The sequence below is a fragment of the Theropithecus gelada genome, chromosome 7a (genome assembly GCF_003255815.1).
Source record: "Theropithecus gelada isolate Dixy chromosome 7a, Tgel_1.0, whole genome shotgun sequence".
Classification (NCBI taxonomy): Eukaryota; Metazoa; Chordata; class Mammalia; order Primates; family Cercopithecidae; genus Theropithecus; species Theropithecus gelada.
Window position 1 is genome coordinate 29,519,637 of NC_037674.1, and position 19,526 is coordinate 29,539,162.

Here is a 19,526-nt window from a genome sequence, read left to right on the forward strand (position 1 = left end):
ATGAGGTTTATGGGAAACCAGGTAGAGGGAGGAATGAAAACCACCAAGCCTAAGAGGGATCCTAGAGCCCTGTTGGTTCTGTCTGGGTTGAAGGGTGTGTTAAGCCTGGCAGGCTTCTAGGAAGTGTCCATTCTCAGTAAGGGAAAGTTTGTCTAGGATTCAGACTTAGTGGAAGGGACTGGCAAGAACTAGATGAGAGGTAATCAGGAGATCAAACCTGAGCCCTATTTCCAGCCTGACACTAGAAAGATAAAATGGAAGGCGAAAGCTGGTCAGAACACCTCTCTGAGACTTCAACTTCAACCAGAGCTGTAGGCTTACAGCACGCCCAGGTACGTCAGACCCCTACTCAGGAGCAGGAACCCTTTCAGGCCACCTGGATAAGTTTTGAAGTGAAAGGGGCCTGAATTAGAATCTCGACTCCACCTCTCACTAGCTTTGACTACTTGTTTCTTCTCAATATTCTGCACCTTCCTGAGACGACTTTGCTTCATCAATAAAATGAAAGTAATAAAAGTTACCTCACAGTTTGTGAGAATTAAAAGAAATAGCTTATGTAGAAAGCCCTTTGTTTAGTCAAACCCTTCCCATTCCTCCTTTTCTCTTTATACAGTGGCTGGCATGGCAGGTGGCCATCAGCGCAGTAGGGCAGGAACTTGTGATCGGGTCTGCAGAATACGTGCTGAGTCTAATGCCTCCCTGCCCTCTTTGCACCTGAGGGTCAATTTCCTTTCCAGGAAGTACTGACATGGAAGCCAGTAATAATGACACCAAAATAAAAATTATTTCTTATCAACAAGTATTGCTATTGGTTCCGTTATTCTTCATAAGCGTGTACTTCGGCTTGAGATCCAATGTTGGTCCAGCTCCACAATTTACCTGCTGTGGGGCCTGGGGCAAGTTATGGAAATGTTCATGTCCTTGATTTTCTTATATGTTTACTAATTATATCATATTTTTGCATCTACTTTGCATCATAAGGTAAAAATAGCTATGTTTTTCTGTGTCCTTGAACAATTTTGGCATCAATATTAAACTAGCTTAATAAGATAAGCGGGGGAGATTTCTTTTTTTTTCCTTCTCCTGGATGTTTTCTATAAAATAAGTTCTGTGTCTTGAAGGACTAGCAAAGCTTGTCCTCCAAAACCACCTGGATATGGTAGTTATTTTGAGAGTAATTTTTTGACTATCAAAGCAACTTATTTAGTATAGTGATTATGTTCCTTAAGCATTCATTCTTGAGTTAGGCTAGACAATTTATACTTTTTTCAGTAAGTTGTCTTGGTTTTCTAAATTTTTGAATTTAATATCATCAAATTGTTTATATGATTATATCATAATTTATATAAAAATGTGTGCCATTTTATCCTATTATTATTTATTTGTATTTTCTCTCTGTTTTGTAAACTCAAAACTGCAGGAAATTTCTGTGATTTTGCTTTGTTGACTCCATATTATCTCCTTGTTTTTTACTTCATTTATTTATGCTCTTGGTCATTTTTAGATTTTTTTTTTATTCTTTGTATTCACCCCAAAACTACTTTTCTAAGTTATAGAGTTGAACATATAGTTATTGATTTTAATGGTTCTTATTAACTATCCCATATACACAAAGTAATATTTGCAACATAAGTGGAGAAAATAAATAATAATCATCATGATCATCTAGCCATGTATCCATTTTTGAGGCATAAGTACGTACTAAAAGTTAATTTTGTTATTAACTATTTTTCACTACACAATTTCCCATGGTTCCCTGACTGACTTTGCTTGTTTACATAAAAGGACAGTAACATGGGATCTATTTATAGGAATGGTCAGCCCCTGCCTCACCTTTGTTTTATACAATCCTAAACATTCTTCTCTTTTTTTTCCTTCAACTTTTATTTTAAGTTCTGGGATACATGTGCATGATGTGCTGAGATACATGTGCAGGATGTGCTTGTTACACAGGTGTGCCATGGTGGTTTGCTGCTCAGATCAACCCATCACCTTGGTATTAAGCCCAGCATCTATTCGTTAATGTTCCTGATACTCTCCCTCCTCCCACTCCCACTCCTGACAGACCCCATTGTGTGTCATTCCGCGCCACATGTCCATGTGTTCTCATCCTTCAGCTCCCACTAGTAAGTGAGAACATGTGGGGCCTGGTTTTCTGTTCCTGCATTAATTTGCGGCGGATGATGGTTTCCAGCTGCATCCATGTCCCTACAAAGGACATAATCTCATTCCTTTTTATGGCTGTATAGTATTTCATGGTATATATGTAGTACGTTTTCTTTATCCAGTCTATCACTGATGGACATTTGGGTTGATTCCATGTCTTTGTTATTGTGAATAGTGCTGCAATGAACATATGCATACATGTATCTTTACAACAGAATGATTTACATTCCTTTGGGTGTATACTCAGTAATGGGATTGCTGGGTCAAGTGGTATTTCTGCCTCTAGATCTCTGAGGAATCTGTCTTCTACAATGATTGAACTAATTTAATTCCCACCAACACTGTAAAAGGATTCCTTTTTCTCTGCAACCATACCAGCATCTGTTGTTTCTTGACTTTTTAATAATTGCCATTCTGACTGGCGTGAGAAAGCATCTAATTGTGGTTTCAATTTGCATTTTTCTAATGATCAGTGATATTGAGCTTCTTTTCATGTTTTTCTGACTGCATAAGAGTCTTCTTTTGAGAAATTTATGTTCAAGTCCTTTGCCCACTTTTTAATGAGGTTTCTTTTTTTTTTTTTTCTTGTAAATTTGTTTAAGTTCCTTATAGAGCTTGGATATTAGACCTTTGTCAGACAGATAGATTGCAAAAATTTTCTCCATTCTGTAGGTTGCATGTTTGCTCTTATGTTAGTTTCTTTTGCTGCAGAGAAGCTATTTAGTTAAATTATATCCCATTTGTCAATTTCTGCTTTTGTTGCAATCACTTTTGGCATTTTTGTCATGAAATCTTTGCCCATCACTGTGTCCTGAATGGTACTGCCTAGATTTTCTTCTAGAGTTTTTATAGTTTGGGGGCTTTATATTTAAGTCTTTAATCCATCCTGAGTTAATTTTTGTATATGATATAAGCAAGTGGTCCAGTTTCAGTTTTCTGCATATGGCTAGCCAGTTCTCTAGCACCACTTATTAAATAGGGAATCCTTTCCTCATTACTTGTTTTTGCCAGGTTTTGTCAGATGGTTGAAGGTGCATGGTCTTGTTTCTTATTTCTCTATTCAATTTCATTGGTCTATTTTTCTGTTCTTATACCAGTACCATGCTGTTTTGACTACTGTATCCTTGTAGTATAGTTCCAAGGTGGGTAGGGTGATGCCTACAACTTTGTTATTTTTACTTAGGATTGTCTTGGCTATTCAGGCTCTTTTTGGTCCCATACAAATTTTAAAATAGTTTCCTAATTCTGTGAAAAATGTTCATGGTAGTTTAATGGGAGTAGCATTGAATCTATAAATTACTTTGGGCAGTATGGCCATTTTCACAATATTGATTCTTCCTATCCATGAGTATGGAATGTTTTTTTGATTTGTTTGTTTCCTTCTAATTTCCTTGAGAAGTAGTTTGTAGTTCTCCTTGAAGAGGTCTTTCCCTTATTTTGTTAGTGTATCACTAGGTATTTTATTCTTTTTGTAGCAGTTGTGAATGGGAATTTGTTCATAACTTGACTCTCTGTCTGCCTGTTGTTGGTGTATAGAGATGCTAGTCATTTTTGCATGTTGATTTTGTATCCTCAGAGTTTACTGAAGTTACTGATAAACTTAAGCTTTTGGACTGAGACAATGGAATTTTCTAGATATAGGATGATATCCTCTGCAAAAATAATTTGACTTCCTCTCTCCCTATTTGAATATACTTTCTTTCTTTCTCTTGCCCAATATCCCTGGCCAGAACTTCCAATACTATGTTGAATAGGAGTGGTAAGAGAGGGCATCCTTGTCTTATGCTGGTTTTAAACTCGTAAGAATGCAGTCTCCACCCCAAGTAGTAAATATTAGACTTCCCACATTAAAATGGCTAAAGTTTCCCCCAGTGGAGAAATCCATATTATTTTTAGTTTCATGTATTTATCAAATTAATTATCTCATACCACCCACATCCCTTGTATACATTTTTATTGAAAGTTTGAATTGGGAAAAAAGAACATTTATAGTACATAAAAAATCTATCATATTTTGTTTTCAGATTATGTTCTGTGTCATAACAAAGGGCTTATGCTATATTGTGCTCTCCTTGAATTAAGGAATCATCTACGTTAGCATTGTTCTGCCCTCTTTCTTTGGACTCACCCCATAAGTTTCGTAGAACGATGTTAATTTATATCTGTTATAAAGCAATAGAAGTGAAAGAAAACTACTTACATTCTCACATAGATAGGAATATAACTTTTAGTCTTCGTTTGTACTTTCTGCTACAAAAAAAAATTACCTGAATAATTTTAGCTTCTACAGTCAATCAATCTTATAGGATGATTACTTAGATGAGCAATCAGCACTGAAATTATGTCTGTTTTTATGCTCAGGATTTTATCCAAGCATTGCTCTGTCTTCACGTTTATAACAAATTTCAAAAATCATATTGTACCTAATGTTTACTCTGCAAAAATTCTGATGCTTTTGCCCAGAAACAATAACATTTGTACTTTACAGAAGAGCAAACATATTTTTTCTAAAAAGTATCCATCAAGTATATGAAAAATGCCTCAAAACAAGAAGTGTATTTTGTCTTGAAAGTATCAAAATGTGACATTTGGGGGGTATAGGAAAGGTGTGGCTTACATAATCTCACGAGGAGGATTATTTCCTCCCCAGGATGAGGAGGAAAATAGAACTTCATAGGTTAGTCACTGGTTAACACAGAAAGGAAAAAGGAGAGAAATAATGTGGCAAATTGAGGCAGACAAGCTTTGTTCCTGTTATAATTATTAACAGTTGGTAGATTAGAATATTGATGGTCTGAAAACACTAGTCATTGCTCTTGGCAGGAAGCCTGATTCCTTTATATCTCAGGCTCATTTTAGTTTCCTCAGGTAGTGATGAATAGAAAAGGCAATTCATTTCTTTCCAGTGTCCTAATTGTTCCAAAAGTGATATATTAGTGCAACTTGCTTTAAATTTATTTGTTGGAGAAGAAAGTTCTAACAAAATATTTGCTAGGGAGTAGTCTATAGGTTGTACTTGCCTACAAAGGCTTATCAGAATGTGAAAACATTCCTTACTCATTTCTACAGGTTAACAAGATGTCTATACACAGCAGAAAAAAATTGCCTTCTTTGTTGGAATCACTTAAGCAATGTGAAAATAACGGTTTTTTTTTTTCTAATTGCAAGAGTATTACATCCTGTCTATACATAAAAAAGAATACGGGAAGGATATGTATCAAATAATGCCTAACTTTAAAAGGCTAAATTGAATATTTTTATTTATATTAGTGCCTTTCTGTTTTATAAATTATTTTTACAATGAGCATGCATTTTATTATAATCTTAAAATACGTATTTTTAGAAAAATACATTTTTGTTGAAACATTTGAAAAGTTATAGAAGATTTGTAAAGTTTAGAAACATTTAAAATAGATTAGGAGCTGATGAGAACACATGGACACAGAGGGGAACAACACACACTGCAGCCTGTCGGAGGGTGGGGGTGGGAGGAGGGAGAGCAGCAGGGAGAATAGCTAATGGATGCTGGGCTTAATACCTGGGTGGTGGGATGATCTATGCAGCAAACCACCATGGCACATGTTTACTTATGTAACCTGCACATCCTGCACATGTACCCCTGTACTTAAAATAAAATTTAGAAATTTAAAAAATTAAATAGATTAGCAGCAAGTCACTCATTTTGCCATATCCCGCTGTCCTTGGGTCCTAATTCTAGTAACTAGGTTTTTACTTGTTCTAGGGACCTCCATATGTCTGATTCCAAGTAGTTTACCTAGGCCAGAGACCCTCTCCTGATAACATACTCAGTTCCATCCTTCAGCTCTTATCTATAGCTGATGATTAATCTGCCTGCCCTAAGTGTTACTTTTTTTTTTTTTGATGGTTTTTCATCCCTTCAATCTGATTCCTAATGGTAAACTATAGACTTCATTTGCTTCCATCAATGGCAAATTTTGGGGTTTCCCCTTGTTTTCCTCTGCCATGCTTTTATTTAGTGCTTCTTGCTCTTTTCACCTTATTCCACACAAAAACCCACACTTTTTCCTTCTTATAATCTTATTTCATCTTGCCCGATTTTGCTGCCGAGAAAACAGCTTTCTCCAAGATGCATTATCACCCTGAAATACCAGAATCCCCTATTATGAGATTATTTGTATATGATTTTCCTACCTATTTCATGTTCCTAAACTATCAGCTCAGAATATACTTTGCTGAAAAAAGAATGGTTTTGTATGGCATTTATTTTAGAGTAGAGTAATTTTCAGCTTTGATAAACACATGCCTATACCCCCGAAAGTCAAGAGTGAAAAGGATTCATCATTTCCTAAAGTGTTAAGCCCTTATTAGAGGGGATATATACCCTCTGGTAGGTCGTCTAATGTTTAATGTTTTTCTCTAACTTTAATAACTTTTAAATATTGGCATTTATTTCAGTGCCCCATTCAATTGCTTTTCAATGGGCTGTCTAGTAAATGTTTCATGTTTCTTATTTTCAGAAATTAGCTTCACTCTCCCTTTGCAAGAAATGAATTATGGCTCCTTAGCCAAACCAAACAAAACATTTTAATGAAATCTGCTCGGCTGTTTATTCAGAACTTTTACTTGTTTTCCTCCAGTATGTTTAATTTTTTAGCAGGGTTATTTATTTTTATTACTCCTACTATAACCTATGGACTTAGAGTACTGACTATATATCACTCGACTTCAGTAAAAGCAAAGTGGACATAGGGAATAAGATCATGTATATTAATCATTTACTTAATCTTGAAATATGTGAATAAGTTCATGTTCAAAAACAACCTTATTCCCAACTCTACTTTCTTCATTTATGTAAGGTACATTACTTACTTTTCTTGTGTTCATTGGCAGACTCTGTTTTATTCCCACTCAGTATTCCATGTAATTAGAATATTTTATTATTCTATTTTTATTTTTTTTCCGTTAAAACAAATGAGTTGCCTGATGCAACTGCAAGTATATAAATTAATTCCCTCCCTAATTTTTCTTCTAGACCACAAATGCTACATTACACACACAAACACACACACAGCCCCTCAGCCCAATTAGAACAGGAGACTCTGTCTGTGGGTAGCTAATGAAAAATCTGTTATGCCAAGAATTATTTCATTTGTTTTAATGATAGTGAAGATACTCGCTATGCTAGGTATTAAAGAGGAGGCAAAGGTGAATAATACATGCTTCTAATTCTCAAAGAACTCTTAACAGTTCTTTATAAGACATCTTCATTATAAAATGAAGCCAGGAGATTTACTTGTTTCAGACACTCTTTATTGAAAGGTGATGGATCCAGTTGTTCTATCTGAATAAACTCTAATATTAGGGTCTTCCACTTGAGTGATGCCCGAATTTGACCATACTGCTGCTCTGTAGACTCACTTGAAGTATAAAGAGCTCTGGATTGACCAGTCCCTTATCTAATAGCAAGGATGGATCTAACCATTCAAAATTAGAAACATTCTTACTGAGGCTTCATTCCCTGGTAGGGGACCTCCCAGTACCATTACCAAACATATTCTGGGAAAACACAGAGTGAGAGTAATGTAATAATAAAGGGAAATATGCTGTTACCATACTGTGGAATTGAAAGTTAGTCATTTCAACACTGTGGGAAAATATTCTGAAATGAGATTTGAGGATAATTAATGCAAAATATAAATGCTTCCCTTCTAGTATGACTTATCCGCTGGGCTCCTACAGGGTTTATGTAAATATCCATTCATTCTGCATCAGGCAGTTGTGTGAAATTTTCTGTAAATGTAACCTCTGAGAGTGCTGGTCTTTCTCTCAGGAAGTCACCTGCTTTGTGGGATATGAGAAGCGTAGAAAAGGACTCATTTAACCAATTCTCTTTTCTATTGGCCTGTGTTTATTGTTGGTGGTGTTTTTTTTTTTTTTTTAATCCAGCATCAATACTAAGTATTTATTTGGTGTTTTGAAGCCTATAGACTATTTCTGTTATCATTATACAATTTGATCTTCAAAGTAATAGCATTTTAAGCAGAGCAGAGGAGGAGAGTGAGTCTTTGAGCCCTTACATCTCTCTGTAGATTACAAGATTCATAAGTGGCAGAACGTTTATTCGTTAAAAGAAATGTACCTCTACTGTGTTCCAGGGACAGTGATAAGCTGTTTAGGCACTAAGAAGGAAAACATGGAAGACAGTTCCTGCTTATCGAGGCCCCTTTTAAATATCACGTGGTTGGGCCTAGGAGAACTCAGATCTCCCAGCTACTTGTCCAATAGATTTTTTTCACCTCACTTATCATTAGAGAGTCCTTCCATGTGCTATTAGAAACTATTTCCTTTTAAAATATAAATCATCATGGGAGAGTGCCTCATTTGACCTTATCTACTACTGATGCTTTCTTATGAATTAGGTGATAAGATCCTTCCCAGGTGATAGGTGCTGAAAGCAAATTTCCTGCAGATTGCATGACAGAAGCATTCCTTGGGGCTGAGGAGGGGTGAAGTATCAGGGAGGACAAGGGAGTCAGGAAATAACCACCTGGGTAGAAAGTAAAAGAGGTGTGGGGTTTATAGCAAAGCAGGGACTTAGACATCCTCAAGTCATTAGACCTGTGTGCTGCTGGGAAAGAAGCTGCAGACATTGGAGCCCAGTCCAGTCTGGAAGATTAGGGAGTTCTTTGTGTACAGATAACTGAATCAGGCCCTAAAACATTGAGAGAAGAATAAGTTAGCAGAGTTATTATGCTTACTGTCATGACTTGAATCAATGATCAAGGGGCTCTCTCAAAATAGCATTTTCAGAGAAAAGTGATAAAATGGTTCATTTTACTATGAAACAATTCAAATCCATTGACTTGGCGGTACACTGGTAACTTCTCTCATGTTCACAGAAAATGCACGTCTTCAAGAAGACCTTGCAGGCATTGATCTACCCTATGTCTTCTACCACCCCACACAATTTTGAGGTCTGGACAGCTACCACGCCCACCTACTGTTATGAGTGTGAAGGGCTCCTGTGGGGCATTGCAAGGCAAGGCATGAAGTGTCTGGAGTGTGGAGTGAAATGCCACGAAAAGTGTCAGGACCTGCTAAACGCTGACTGCTTGCAGAGTGAGTACTTGGTTTGGCTGACAAAGTGGTAGGCAGAGCCTGCCTTATTCCATCTGCTTCATGTTAAATCACTTCAACTCTTGCCGGTTGTCAACAAATCCTACCCGCTCCCCTCCCACCACTTACACAAAGACACACCATACTGTCCATCAAATCATAGTTGATGATGCAGTCTGACAGTGTTGAGCTAGGCGCTGTTAGAATCCTCAGGGTGAGTACCTGGAGTGAAACTGCACTCTCATCCAGTATAAACCTTCAAAGTGACTTCCTATCTATTTTCTTACTCATACATCATAATAGCTCCATGAGGTAAGTGGGAATATATAAAATCAGGTTCCCCAAACAGGGCTCAAGACATGCTCCTGCATTGGCAGCAACTGGAATTCTTTTTTGAGGCCTATCTGGTGCCTGTCTGGCAGGATCCATGTCCTTCTACAGTTCCTGCACAGGCCTTGGAAATGGGATGTCTTGGGTTTGACTGTCAACAACAAATGTAACTTGCCAGATATGTGACTTTGAGAAAATATTTTTACTTCTTGAGGCTTTATTTTTCTCCACTCTATGGGCAGAAATAACAAAATTTACCTTAGAAGGTTATTGGAAAGGCTAAATGTAATAGTCTCTGCTAAGAGCCTGGAACACGGTAGATGCTCAATAAATATTAATGACTTTCCATCCTTTCACACTCTTGAATGAGTGCATGCCACATTGATTTTTATACGTTACCTTAAATTTTTTATTTCCAAAAAAATCCTTTATTTGCTACTTTAGATCTAGAAATGCTGATACATCACATTCTAAAATACACATAATTGACTTTTCATTACTCTATTTATTTGGTAGTATTGCTTAAAAATTGCCAAAAACTTGTATTTCAACATGATGTTCATTTGCAAATCATATTATTTTCACATCTAAATTTTGTGCCCTCTATTTATGGTTTATATGGATGTAGTCAATGTAAGATATGTAGATAGCTTGACACTGAAGGGAGGGGAAGAGGAAAATGTGAAAGATTAAATCAGAATTGCTGTCACAGCTGACTTGTAGTCACGATCATATACATTCTAAAGTTTTCTCTACCTGATTAGTATTCTCCATACAAGATCAGATCAGATTGAGGCTATGTTAATGGTAACAAGTGCATTTTTTTAAGCAAAACAAGTGGTATTCTTTCTTTGAAAAATAAGAAGTATAGTTAAGAATAAATATTTTAAAGGAAGGGAGATTGACTTGATATTACTCATTGAATTTACATGCAAAATCTCATAATCCAATTAATATTCAACCCAATTGTTTAAAAAGTGAATTGTGTACAGGTATCTTAAGAAATAAGCATATTAGGACAATGACATTTAAGAAAATAGAAAACACACTGTCATCTAAAAAAAAATGGCTTAAATTTCTTAGAGAAAAAATGATGCTGCTCATACCTAAGAAATGAATTCATTCTTCTAGTCTTTCAGAAAGGACAGATGCTAGCCATTCATTAAACTTTAGAAACATGTTCATAATCTATTTCCATTTCTCAAAACAACATTTATTATTTCATATTTGTTAAATTATGCAATTCAAAATTCTCTTTGCCGTTCATTAAAATGCACATGTAAATTGGAAGAATCAAAAATAGTGCAGAACAATGAAGGTGGATATGCATGTCCCAGGGAGGGTTTTTTTTTTTTTTCTTTTGGTTAGGATTATTATTTTATTTATTTATTTTTTATTATACTTTAAGTTCTAGGGTACATGTGCACAATGTGCAGGTTTGTTACATATGTATACATGTGCCATGTTGGTGTGCTGCACCTATTAACTCGTCATTTATATTAGGTATATCTTCTAATGCTATCCCTCCCCTCTCCTCTCCCCACAATAGGACCCAGTGTGTGATGATCCAATTCCTGTGTCCAAGTGATCTCATTGTTCAATTCCCACCTATGAGTGAGAACATGCGGTGTTTGGTTTTCTGTTCTTGCGATAGTTTGCTGAGAATGATGATTTCCAGCTGCATCCATGTCCCTACAAAGGACACAAACTCATCCTTTTTTATGACTGCATACTATTCCATGGTGTGTATGTGCCACATTTTCCTTTTTCTTTTTTTTTTTTTGAGACAGAGTCTCGCTCTGCCGCCCAGGCTGGAGTGCAGTGGCGTGATCTTGGCTCACTGCAAGCTCCGCCTCCTGGGTTCATGCCATTCTCCTGCCTCAGCCTCCCGAGTAGCTGGGACTACAGGTGCCCGCCACCTCGCCCTGCTAGTTTTTTTGTATTTTTAAGTAGAGACGGGGCCCACATTTTCTTAATCCAGTCTGTCACTGATGGACATTTGGGTTGATTCCAAGTCTTTGCTATTGTGAATAGTGCCACAATAAACATACGGGTGCATGTGTCTTTATAGCAGCATGACTTATAATCCTTTGGGTATATCCCCAGTAATGGGATGACTGGGTCAAATGGTATTTCTACTTCTAGATCCTTGAGGAATCGCCACACTGTTTTCCACAATGGTCGAACTAGTTTACAGTCCCATCAACAGTGTAAAAGTGTTCCTATTTCTCCACATCCTCTCCAGCACCTGTTGTTTCCTGACTTTTTAATGATTGCCATTCTAACTGGTGTGAGATGGTATCTCATTGTGGTTTTGATTTGCATTTCTCTGATGGCAAGTAATGATGAGCATTTTTTCATGTGTCTGTTGGCTGTACGGAATGTCTTCTTTTGAGAAGTGTCTGTTCATATCCTTTGCCTACTTTTTGATGGGGTCGTTTGCTTTTTTCTTGTAAATTTGATTGAGTTCTTTATAGGTTCTGGATATTAGCCCTTTGTCAGATGAGTAGATTTCAAAAATTTTCTCCCATTCTGTAGGTTGCCTGTTTACTCTGATGGTAGTTTCTTTTGCTGTGCAGAAGCTCTTTAGTTTAATTAGATCTCATTTGTCAATTTTGGCTTTTGTTGACATTGCTTTTGGTGTTTTAGACATGAAGTCATTGCCCATGCCTATGTCCTGAATGGTATTACCTAGGTTTTCTTCTAGGGTTTTTATGGTTTTAGGTCTAACATTTAAGTCTCTAATCCATCTTGAATTAATTTTTGTATAAGGAGTAAGGAAATGATCCAGTTTTAGCTTTCTACTTGTGGCTAGCCAATTTTCCCAGCACCATTAATTAAATAGAGAATCCTTTCCCCATTTCTTGTTTTTCTCAGGTTTGTCAAAGATCAGATGGTTGTAGATGTGTGGTATTATTTCTGAGGGCTCTGTTCTGTTCCATTGGTCTATATCTCTGTTTTGGTATCAGTACCATGCTGTTTTGGTTACTGTAGCCTTGTAGTATAGTTTGAACTCAGGTAGTGTGATGCCTCCTGCTTTGTTCTTTTGGCTTAGGATTGTCTTGGCAATGCAGGCTCTTTTTTGGTTCCATATGAACTTTAAAGCAGTTTTTTCCAATTCTGTGAAGAAAGTCATTAGTAGCTTAATGGGGATGGCATTGAATCTATAAATTACCTTTGGCAGTATGGCCATTTTCACAATATTGATTCTTCCTATCCATGAGCATGGTATGTTCTTCCATTTGTTTGTGTCCTCTTTTACTTCACTGAGCAGTAATCTGTAGTTCTCCTTGAAGAGGTCCTTCACATCCCTTGTAAATTGGATTCCTAGGTATTTTATTCTATTTGAAGCTATTGTGAACGGGAGTTCAGTCATGATTTGGCTCTCTGTTTGTTTGTTACTGGTGTATAAGAATGCTTGTGATTTTTGCACATTGATTTTGTATCCTGAGACTTTGCTGAAGTTACTTATCAGCTTAAGGAGATTTTGGGCTGAGATGATGGGGTTTTCTAAATATACAATCAATCATGTCATCTGCAAAGAGGGACAATTTGACTTCTTCTTTTCCTAACTGAATACCCTTGATTTCTTTCTCTTGCCTGATTGCCCTAACCAGAACTTCCAACACTATGTTGAATAGGAGTGGTGAGAGAGGGCATCCCTGTCTTGTGCCAGTTTTCAAAGGGAATGCTTCCAGTTTCTGCCCATTCAGTATGATATTGGCTGTGGGTCTGTCATAAATAGCTCTTATTATTTTGTGATACGTTCCATCAATACCGAATTTATTGAGAGTTTTTAACATGAAGGACTGTTGAATTTTGTCAAAGGCCTTTTCTGCATCTATTGAGATAATCATGTGGTTTTTGTCTTTGATTCTGTTTATATGCTGGATTATGTTTATTGATTTGCATATGTTGAACCAGCCTTGCATCCCAGGGATGAAACCCACTTAATCATGGTGGATAAGCTTTTTGATGTGCTTGATTCGGTTTGCCAGTATTTTATTCAGGATTTTTGCATCGATGTTCATCAGGGATATTGGTCTAAAATTCCCCTTTTTTGTTGTGTCTCTGTCAGGCTTTGGTATCAGGATGATGTTGGCCTCGTAAAATGAGTTAGGGGGGATTCCCTCTTTCTATTGATTGAAATAGTTTCAGAAGGAATGGTACGAACTCCTCCTTGTGCCTCTGGCAGAATTCAGCTGTGAATCCGTCTGGTCCTGGACTTTTTTTGGTTGGTAGGCTATTAATTATTGCCCCAATTTCAGAGCCTGCTATTGGTCTATTCAGGGAGTCAGCTTCTTCCTGGTTTAGTCTTGGGAGAGTGTAAGTGTCCAGGAAATTATCCATTTCTTCTAGATTTTCCAGTTTATTTGCATAGAGGTGTTTATAGTATTCTCTGATGGTAGTTTGTATTTCTGTGGGGTCGGTGGTGATATCCCCTTTATCATTTTTTATTGTGTCTATTTGATTCTTCTCTCTTTTCTTCTTTATTAGTCTTGCTAGCTGTCTGTCAATTTTGTTGATCTCTTCAAAAAACCAGCTCCTGGATTCATTGATTTTGTGGAGGGTTTTTTGTGTCTCTATCTCCTTCAGTTCTGCTCTGATCTTAGTTATTTCTTGCCTTCTGCTAGCTTTTGAATGTGTTTGCTCTTGCTTCTCTAGTTCTTTTAATTGTGATGTTAGGTTGTCAATTTTAGATCTTTCCTGCTTTCTCTTGTGGGCATTTAGTGCTATAAATTTCCTTCTACACACTGCTTTAAATGTGTCCCAGAGATTCTGGTATGTTGTATCTTTGTTCTCATTGGTTTCAAAGAACATCTTTATTTGTGCCTTCATTTTGTTATGTACCCAGTAGTCATTCAGGAGCAAGTTGTTCAGTTTCCATGTAGTTGAGTGGTTTTGATTGAGTTTCTTAGTCCTGAGTTCTAGTTTGATTGCACTGTGGTCTAAGAGACAGTTTGTTATAATTTCTTTTTTTTACATTTGCTGAGGAGTGCTTTACTTCCAACTATGTGGTCATTTCATTATGTACCCAGCAGTCATTCAGGAGCAGGTTGTTCAGTTTCCATGTAGTTGAGCAGTTTTGATTGAGTTTCTTAGTCCTGAGTTCTAGTTTGATTGCACTGTGGTCTGAGAGACAGTTTGTTATAATTTCTGTTCTTTTACATTTGCTGAGGAGTGCTTTACTTTCAACTATGTGGTCAATTTTGGAATAAGTGCGATGTGGTGCTGAGAAGAATCTATATTCTGTTGATTTGGGGTGGAGAGTTCTGTAGATGTCTATTAGATTCGCTTGGTGCAGAGTTGAGCTCAGTTCCTGGATATCCTTGTTAACTTTCTGTCTCATTGATCTGTCTAATGTTGACAGTGGGGTGTTAAAGTCTCCCATTATTATTGCTTGGGAGTCTAAGTCTCTTTGTAAGTCTCTAAGGACTTGCTTTATGAATCTGGGTGCTCCTGTATTGGGTGCATATATATTTAGGATAGTTAGCTCTTCTTGTTGAATTGTTCCCTTTACCATTATGTAATGACCTTCTTTGTCTCTGAGATGTTTGATTGACTGAAGCCTTCTTCTCTCAGCTTGTCAAAGTCATTCTCCGTCCAGCTTTGTTCCGTTGCTGGTGATGAGCTGCGTACCTTTGGAGGGAGAGATGAGCTCTGATTGTTTGAATTTCCAGCTTTTCTGCACTGCTTTTTCCCCATCTTAGTGGTTTTATCTGCCTTTGGTCTTTGATGATGGTGACGTACTGATGGGGTTTTGGTGTGGGTGTCCTTTCTGTTTGTTAGTTTGCCTTCTCACAGTCAGGACCCTCAGGTGTAGGTCTGTTGGAGTTTGCTTGAGGTCCACTCCTGACCCTGTTTGTCTGGGTATCAGCAGCGGAGGCTGCAGAAGATAGAATATTGCTGAACAGCAAGTGTTGCTGTCTGATTCTTGCTCTTGAAGCTTCGTCTCAGGGGTGTACCCTGCCATGTGAGGTGTGAGGTGTCGGTCTGCACCTAGTCGGGGATGTCTCCCAGTTAGGCTACTCAGGGGTCAGGGACCCACTTGAGCAGGCAGTCTGTCCATTCTCAGATCTCAACCTCCATGCTGGGAGATCCACTGCTCTCTTCAAAGCTGTCTGACAGGGGCATTGACCTCTGCTGAGGTTTCTGCTGCTTTTTGTTTAGCAATGCCGTGTCCCCAGAGGAGGAATCTACAGAGGCAGGCCAGCCTTCTTGAGCTGTGGTGGACTCCACCTAATTCGAGCTTCCCAGAGGCTTTGTTTACTTACTTAAGCCTCAACAATGGCGGGTGCTTCCCCAGCCTTGCTGCCGCCTTGCAGTTAGATCTCAGACTGCTGTGCTAGCAATGTGGGAGGCTCTGTGGGCATGGGACCCTCTGGGCCAGGTGTAGGATATAATCTCCTGGTGTGCCATTTGCTAAGACCCTTGGCAAAGTGCAGTATTAGGGTGGGGGTTACCCAATTTTCCAGGTGTTGTGTGTCTCAATTCCCTTTGGCTAGGAAAAGGAATTCCCTTCCCCCTTGTGCTTCCCATGTAGGGTGATGCCTGGCCTTGCTTCAGCTGTTGCTGGTCCGGCTGCACCTGCGGACCAGCGCCAACTGTCCAACACATCCAGTGAGATGAACCTGGTACCTCAGTTGAAAATGCAGAAATCACCTGTCTTCTGTGTCGCTCACGCTGGGAGCTGGAGGCTGGAGCTGTTCCTATTTGGCCATCTTGGGTGCCAGGGAGGGGGTTTTTTAAATCCATTTTTACTTTTTCCCTAAAATTCACACTCTCATATTGATCAGAAAGAGGTCCTACAGGTATGTGTACTTAACTTCATAACTTTCCATGATAACTATCAATAAAATTTGAAATTCTCCCTACAGAATCAGTGACATTACCTTAAAAAATTTCTCTTATTCATTGTTTTAAGCCCAAAAAAATGGCGGTGGTGACACTATACATGAGATAATTTCATGAATGCCAACACTGAAGAAAAGGAAAGAATAAAAAGCTAAGAAAATCAGTGTTAAATAGAAGGTATCGCTAACTCAGCCCCCTCTAAATGTAAGAAAGTTCTTTGATTGTCTTTATAAAATGGCCATTCAATCTCATAACATTTCCAGGGAAACTTTAAACCCTTAGGAGGCAGTTTAACTCATGATTTCAAAATGCTAGTTCATGAATTAAAATTTAAGCCAAGGTGTCTTTCCTTGTAATTTTTACCCATTAAACCATATCTTACTTATGGAGAAAATATTTAATAAATTCTATTAAATATGACAGTTTTTCAAGTACTGAAAAGTAATTATCTAGTTTTCTATAGGTTTCTAGTACTGTATTTATTTTGCTAATTCTTTTCTGAATAATTATAGTCTATCAGCATACACATGCTAAAAGAAATTAAATTCTCTACATGTGGTCTGACCAATGACCCATGCAAAAGACAGAATATGTAAAGTTACTTCAAATTGATTTAAATTAGGTGTTTCCTTACCATGAAGTCTTGGGTCTGTGACCCGTGCGCCTTCAGTCAAGTGGAATTAGACCAGGTGATGGTGAAATCCCACTCACTGCTCCAGTGCTTCCTTGTGGGTTCAGAGATGCATGGAAATGTCCAGTCAATTCCCCAAAGAGCTTCATCTAACGCCCTCTCTAGCTAATTGTACTCGATGGTAGTTCCTAGATTTTACCAGCTTCTTGGCCCCAAACTGATAGCCACAGGGTGGTGAGAAGGAGATCAAATGGAAACAGGGAGAAAAATGAGAAAAGAGACCTGATTTATACTCCTTCAATAAAATCAGTGGCAACAGCCAGAGTTCACCTGCTTTTTCTTTAATTAGTTCATTTGCGTCTCGTCACCTAAAAAGACATTTTATTCTTTTTTGGAAAAAGCATTTGGTGGTGAAATAATTTAATTATAATAAATGGAGGAGCAGGTTGTGACCCTGAATTATGTTAACATAACTCGTAAGGAACTTGGTGTGGCACCTCAGTGGTAGCTTTACACTAGAAAAAGGCCGTGATGGCTGGGATGAAGGTTGTCTGCAGAGTGAGTCATATGTAGAAGAGACATTATATGTAAAATATTTTCCTTGATTATCCTTTCAGTGTAGAAAAGAGACAGCTACAGAGATTGGAAAAAAATGCAAACAATCATGGCAGTTTCCTTACACATCTCCAAAGAAGGAATCCCAGAGTCTCACTGAATAAACATTCTACCTACTTTTAATTCCTAACTAGAAATTTCAAGCACCTGCATGAGGCCAGAAAATATTTCACCAAACATTCAGCAAAGAAGCATTTTGTGAGATGTGTTCTTTAGTTCTATGTGCTTCCCACTGACATTATGTTGAACTTATGTGTCCTAAGATAAGCAATCAATAAATTCATAGCATTAATAAAATCTGACTAATATATTCTTGTTTGCAAATTAGATATTGATTCTCCTTTCTTTGTTGCCCTATTACCACATTTCAAAATCATATTTTAAGACAGTCAAATATTTGTATATGTTGAGCATCTATTGTGGGTAGGAGCTTTATTCTGGGTTCTCAGAGCTGCAAAGAAAGTAAGTGGTGTTTTTCCTGGACTCAACCTCATTTTCTAATACGTAACTTAGATGAACAGATGTGAACATGTATCTTGGAAACTTTTGACATGTTACTCTTTCAATAACAATTTTACAATATATGTTTAAGTAATGAGTACTCAGGAAACTTAGAAGTAGGATTCCTTTTATCCACTGCTACTTAACACACATTTAAGCAAAGGAGCTGCTTAACAAATGTTGTTAAACTAATGGATGAAGGAACAAGAACTACAACTAGAAATAACCTGTTGTGCTTTAAGTATCATCTTTCCATATAGGCATATGCTATTAAAGAAGCTTCGAGATTAATGGATTGGGAAACTCAGTCTACCGCTTTGGCTGAGTTCAGAAGATTTAGTGTCTCATCAAAAAGAATCAAGTGAATAGTGTAAGCAGGATTAGAAATCAGGTCTCTGAACTCAGCCTGGTGTTCTTTGCTAACTTATAAATAAATTTGCAAAGTCAGTCCTAGGGGGAAGAAAAGGAAAGTTACTGAATTTTATTTTCAGTGCTGTCTCACTTTCTCATATGGGAGAAAGCACATATGGGACCCCTGAATTGTAGACGTTCTATGCTGCCTGGATTGTAGGTCCCAGAGTTCCCCACCATGATAACCCCTCAGGACCCGCCATCTACAGCCAACCATCAATAAATCCTCAATGCTCCTGAAATGGGAAAAGTTGCCATGTCCTCCTTGCAGGGCGTGTGATGGGCCCCATTGCTCAGACCTCTAGGGGAGTACACAGATGGGTTGGGAGCCCCACGGCAGTGTCTAGGGGTGAATGTTTATAGCTGAAGCCCCAGTGGGCATGGATGCTCTTTACAGGATGCTCTTTAAGTTTAGCTGCCTGTAGGTGGCCTGTGTTAGCTCGATTAGACCCCTCCCTTATCACAAGGACAGAGGGCTTTCTGTATCCCAGGGTTCTTTTCTTAGTGTACTGGAAGAATTGGATCATACGTGGGCTTGGAGAATGTGTGCAAGGTTTTATTGAGTGGAAGTACTTCTCAGTAGATGGGGGAGCCAGAAGGGAGATGGGTTTCCCCTGGAGTCAGGTGGCTTGGAGGCCTGGGCTCTCCTCTGACTGCCCTACCCCAAATCCACCACCTTCTGTCCGTTGATGGCCTGCCGGTGTGCCAATGTCTGTCCTGTGCTCTTCCACCCGGTGTGCTCTCCTTGGTGTCCTCTCAACATCCAGCCACTTGTGTCTCTTTTTACCAATGTGTTTATCTGGATGTCCAGCTGCCTGTGTGTTCCTCTACTGATGTGCTCCTCTCCACATCCAGCTGCCTGTGTGTCTGCTGGCTAGAGCCTTAGGGTTTTTATAGGCACAGGATGGGGGCGTGGCAG

At 38.2% G+C, this 19,526-nt stretch overlaps 1 protein-coding gene across 2 annotated transcripts in view; it reads left to right on the forward strand.

The window, feature by feature from the left end:
* The window catches only part of UNC13C (unc-13 homolog C), a 690,142-nt gene that overhangs the window by 271,597 nt on the left and 399,019 nt on the right, over window positions 1-19,526 (forward strand). For both annotated transcript variants that reach the window (XM_025390112.1, XM_025390110.1), the window contains exon 7: window positions 9,048-9,267. In XM_025390112.1, coding sequence (XP_025245897.1) covers window positions 9,048-9,267 — 220 coding nt within the window. The remainder of the gene's footprint in view (window positions 1-9,047; window positions 9,268-19,526) is intronic.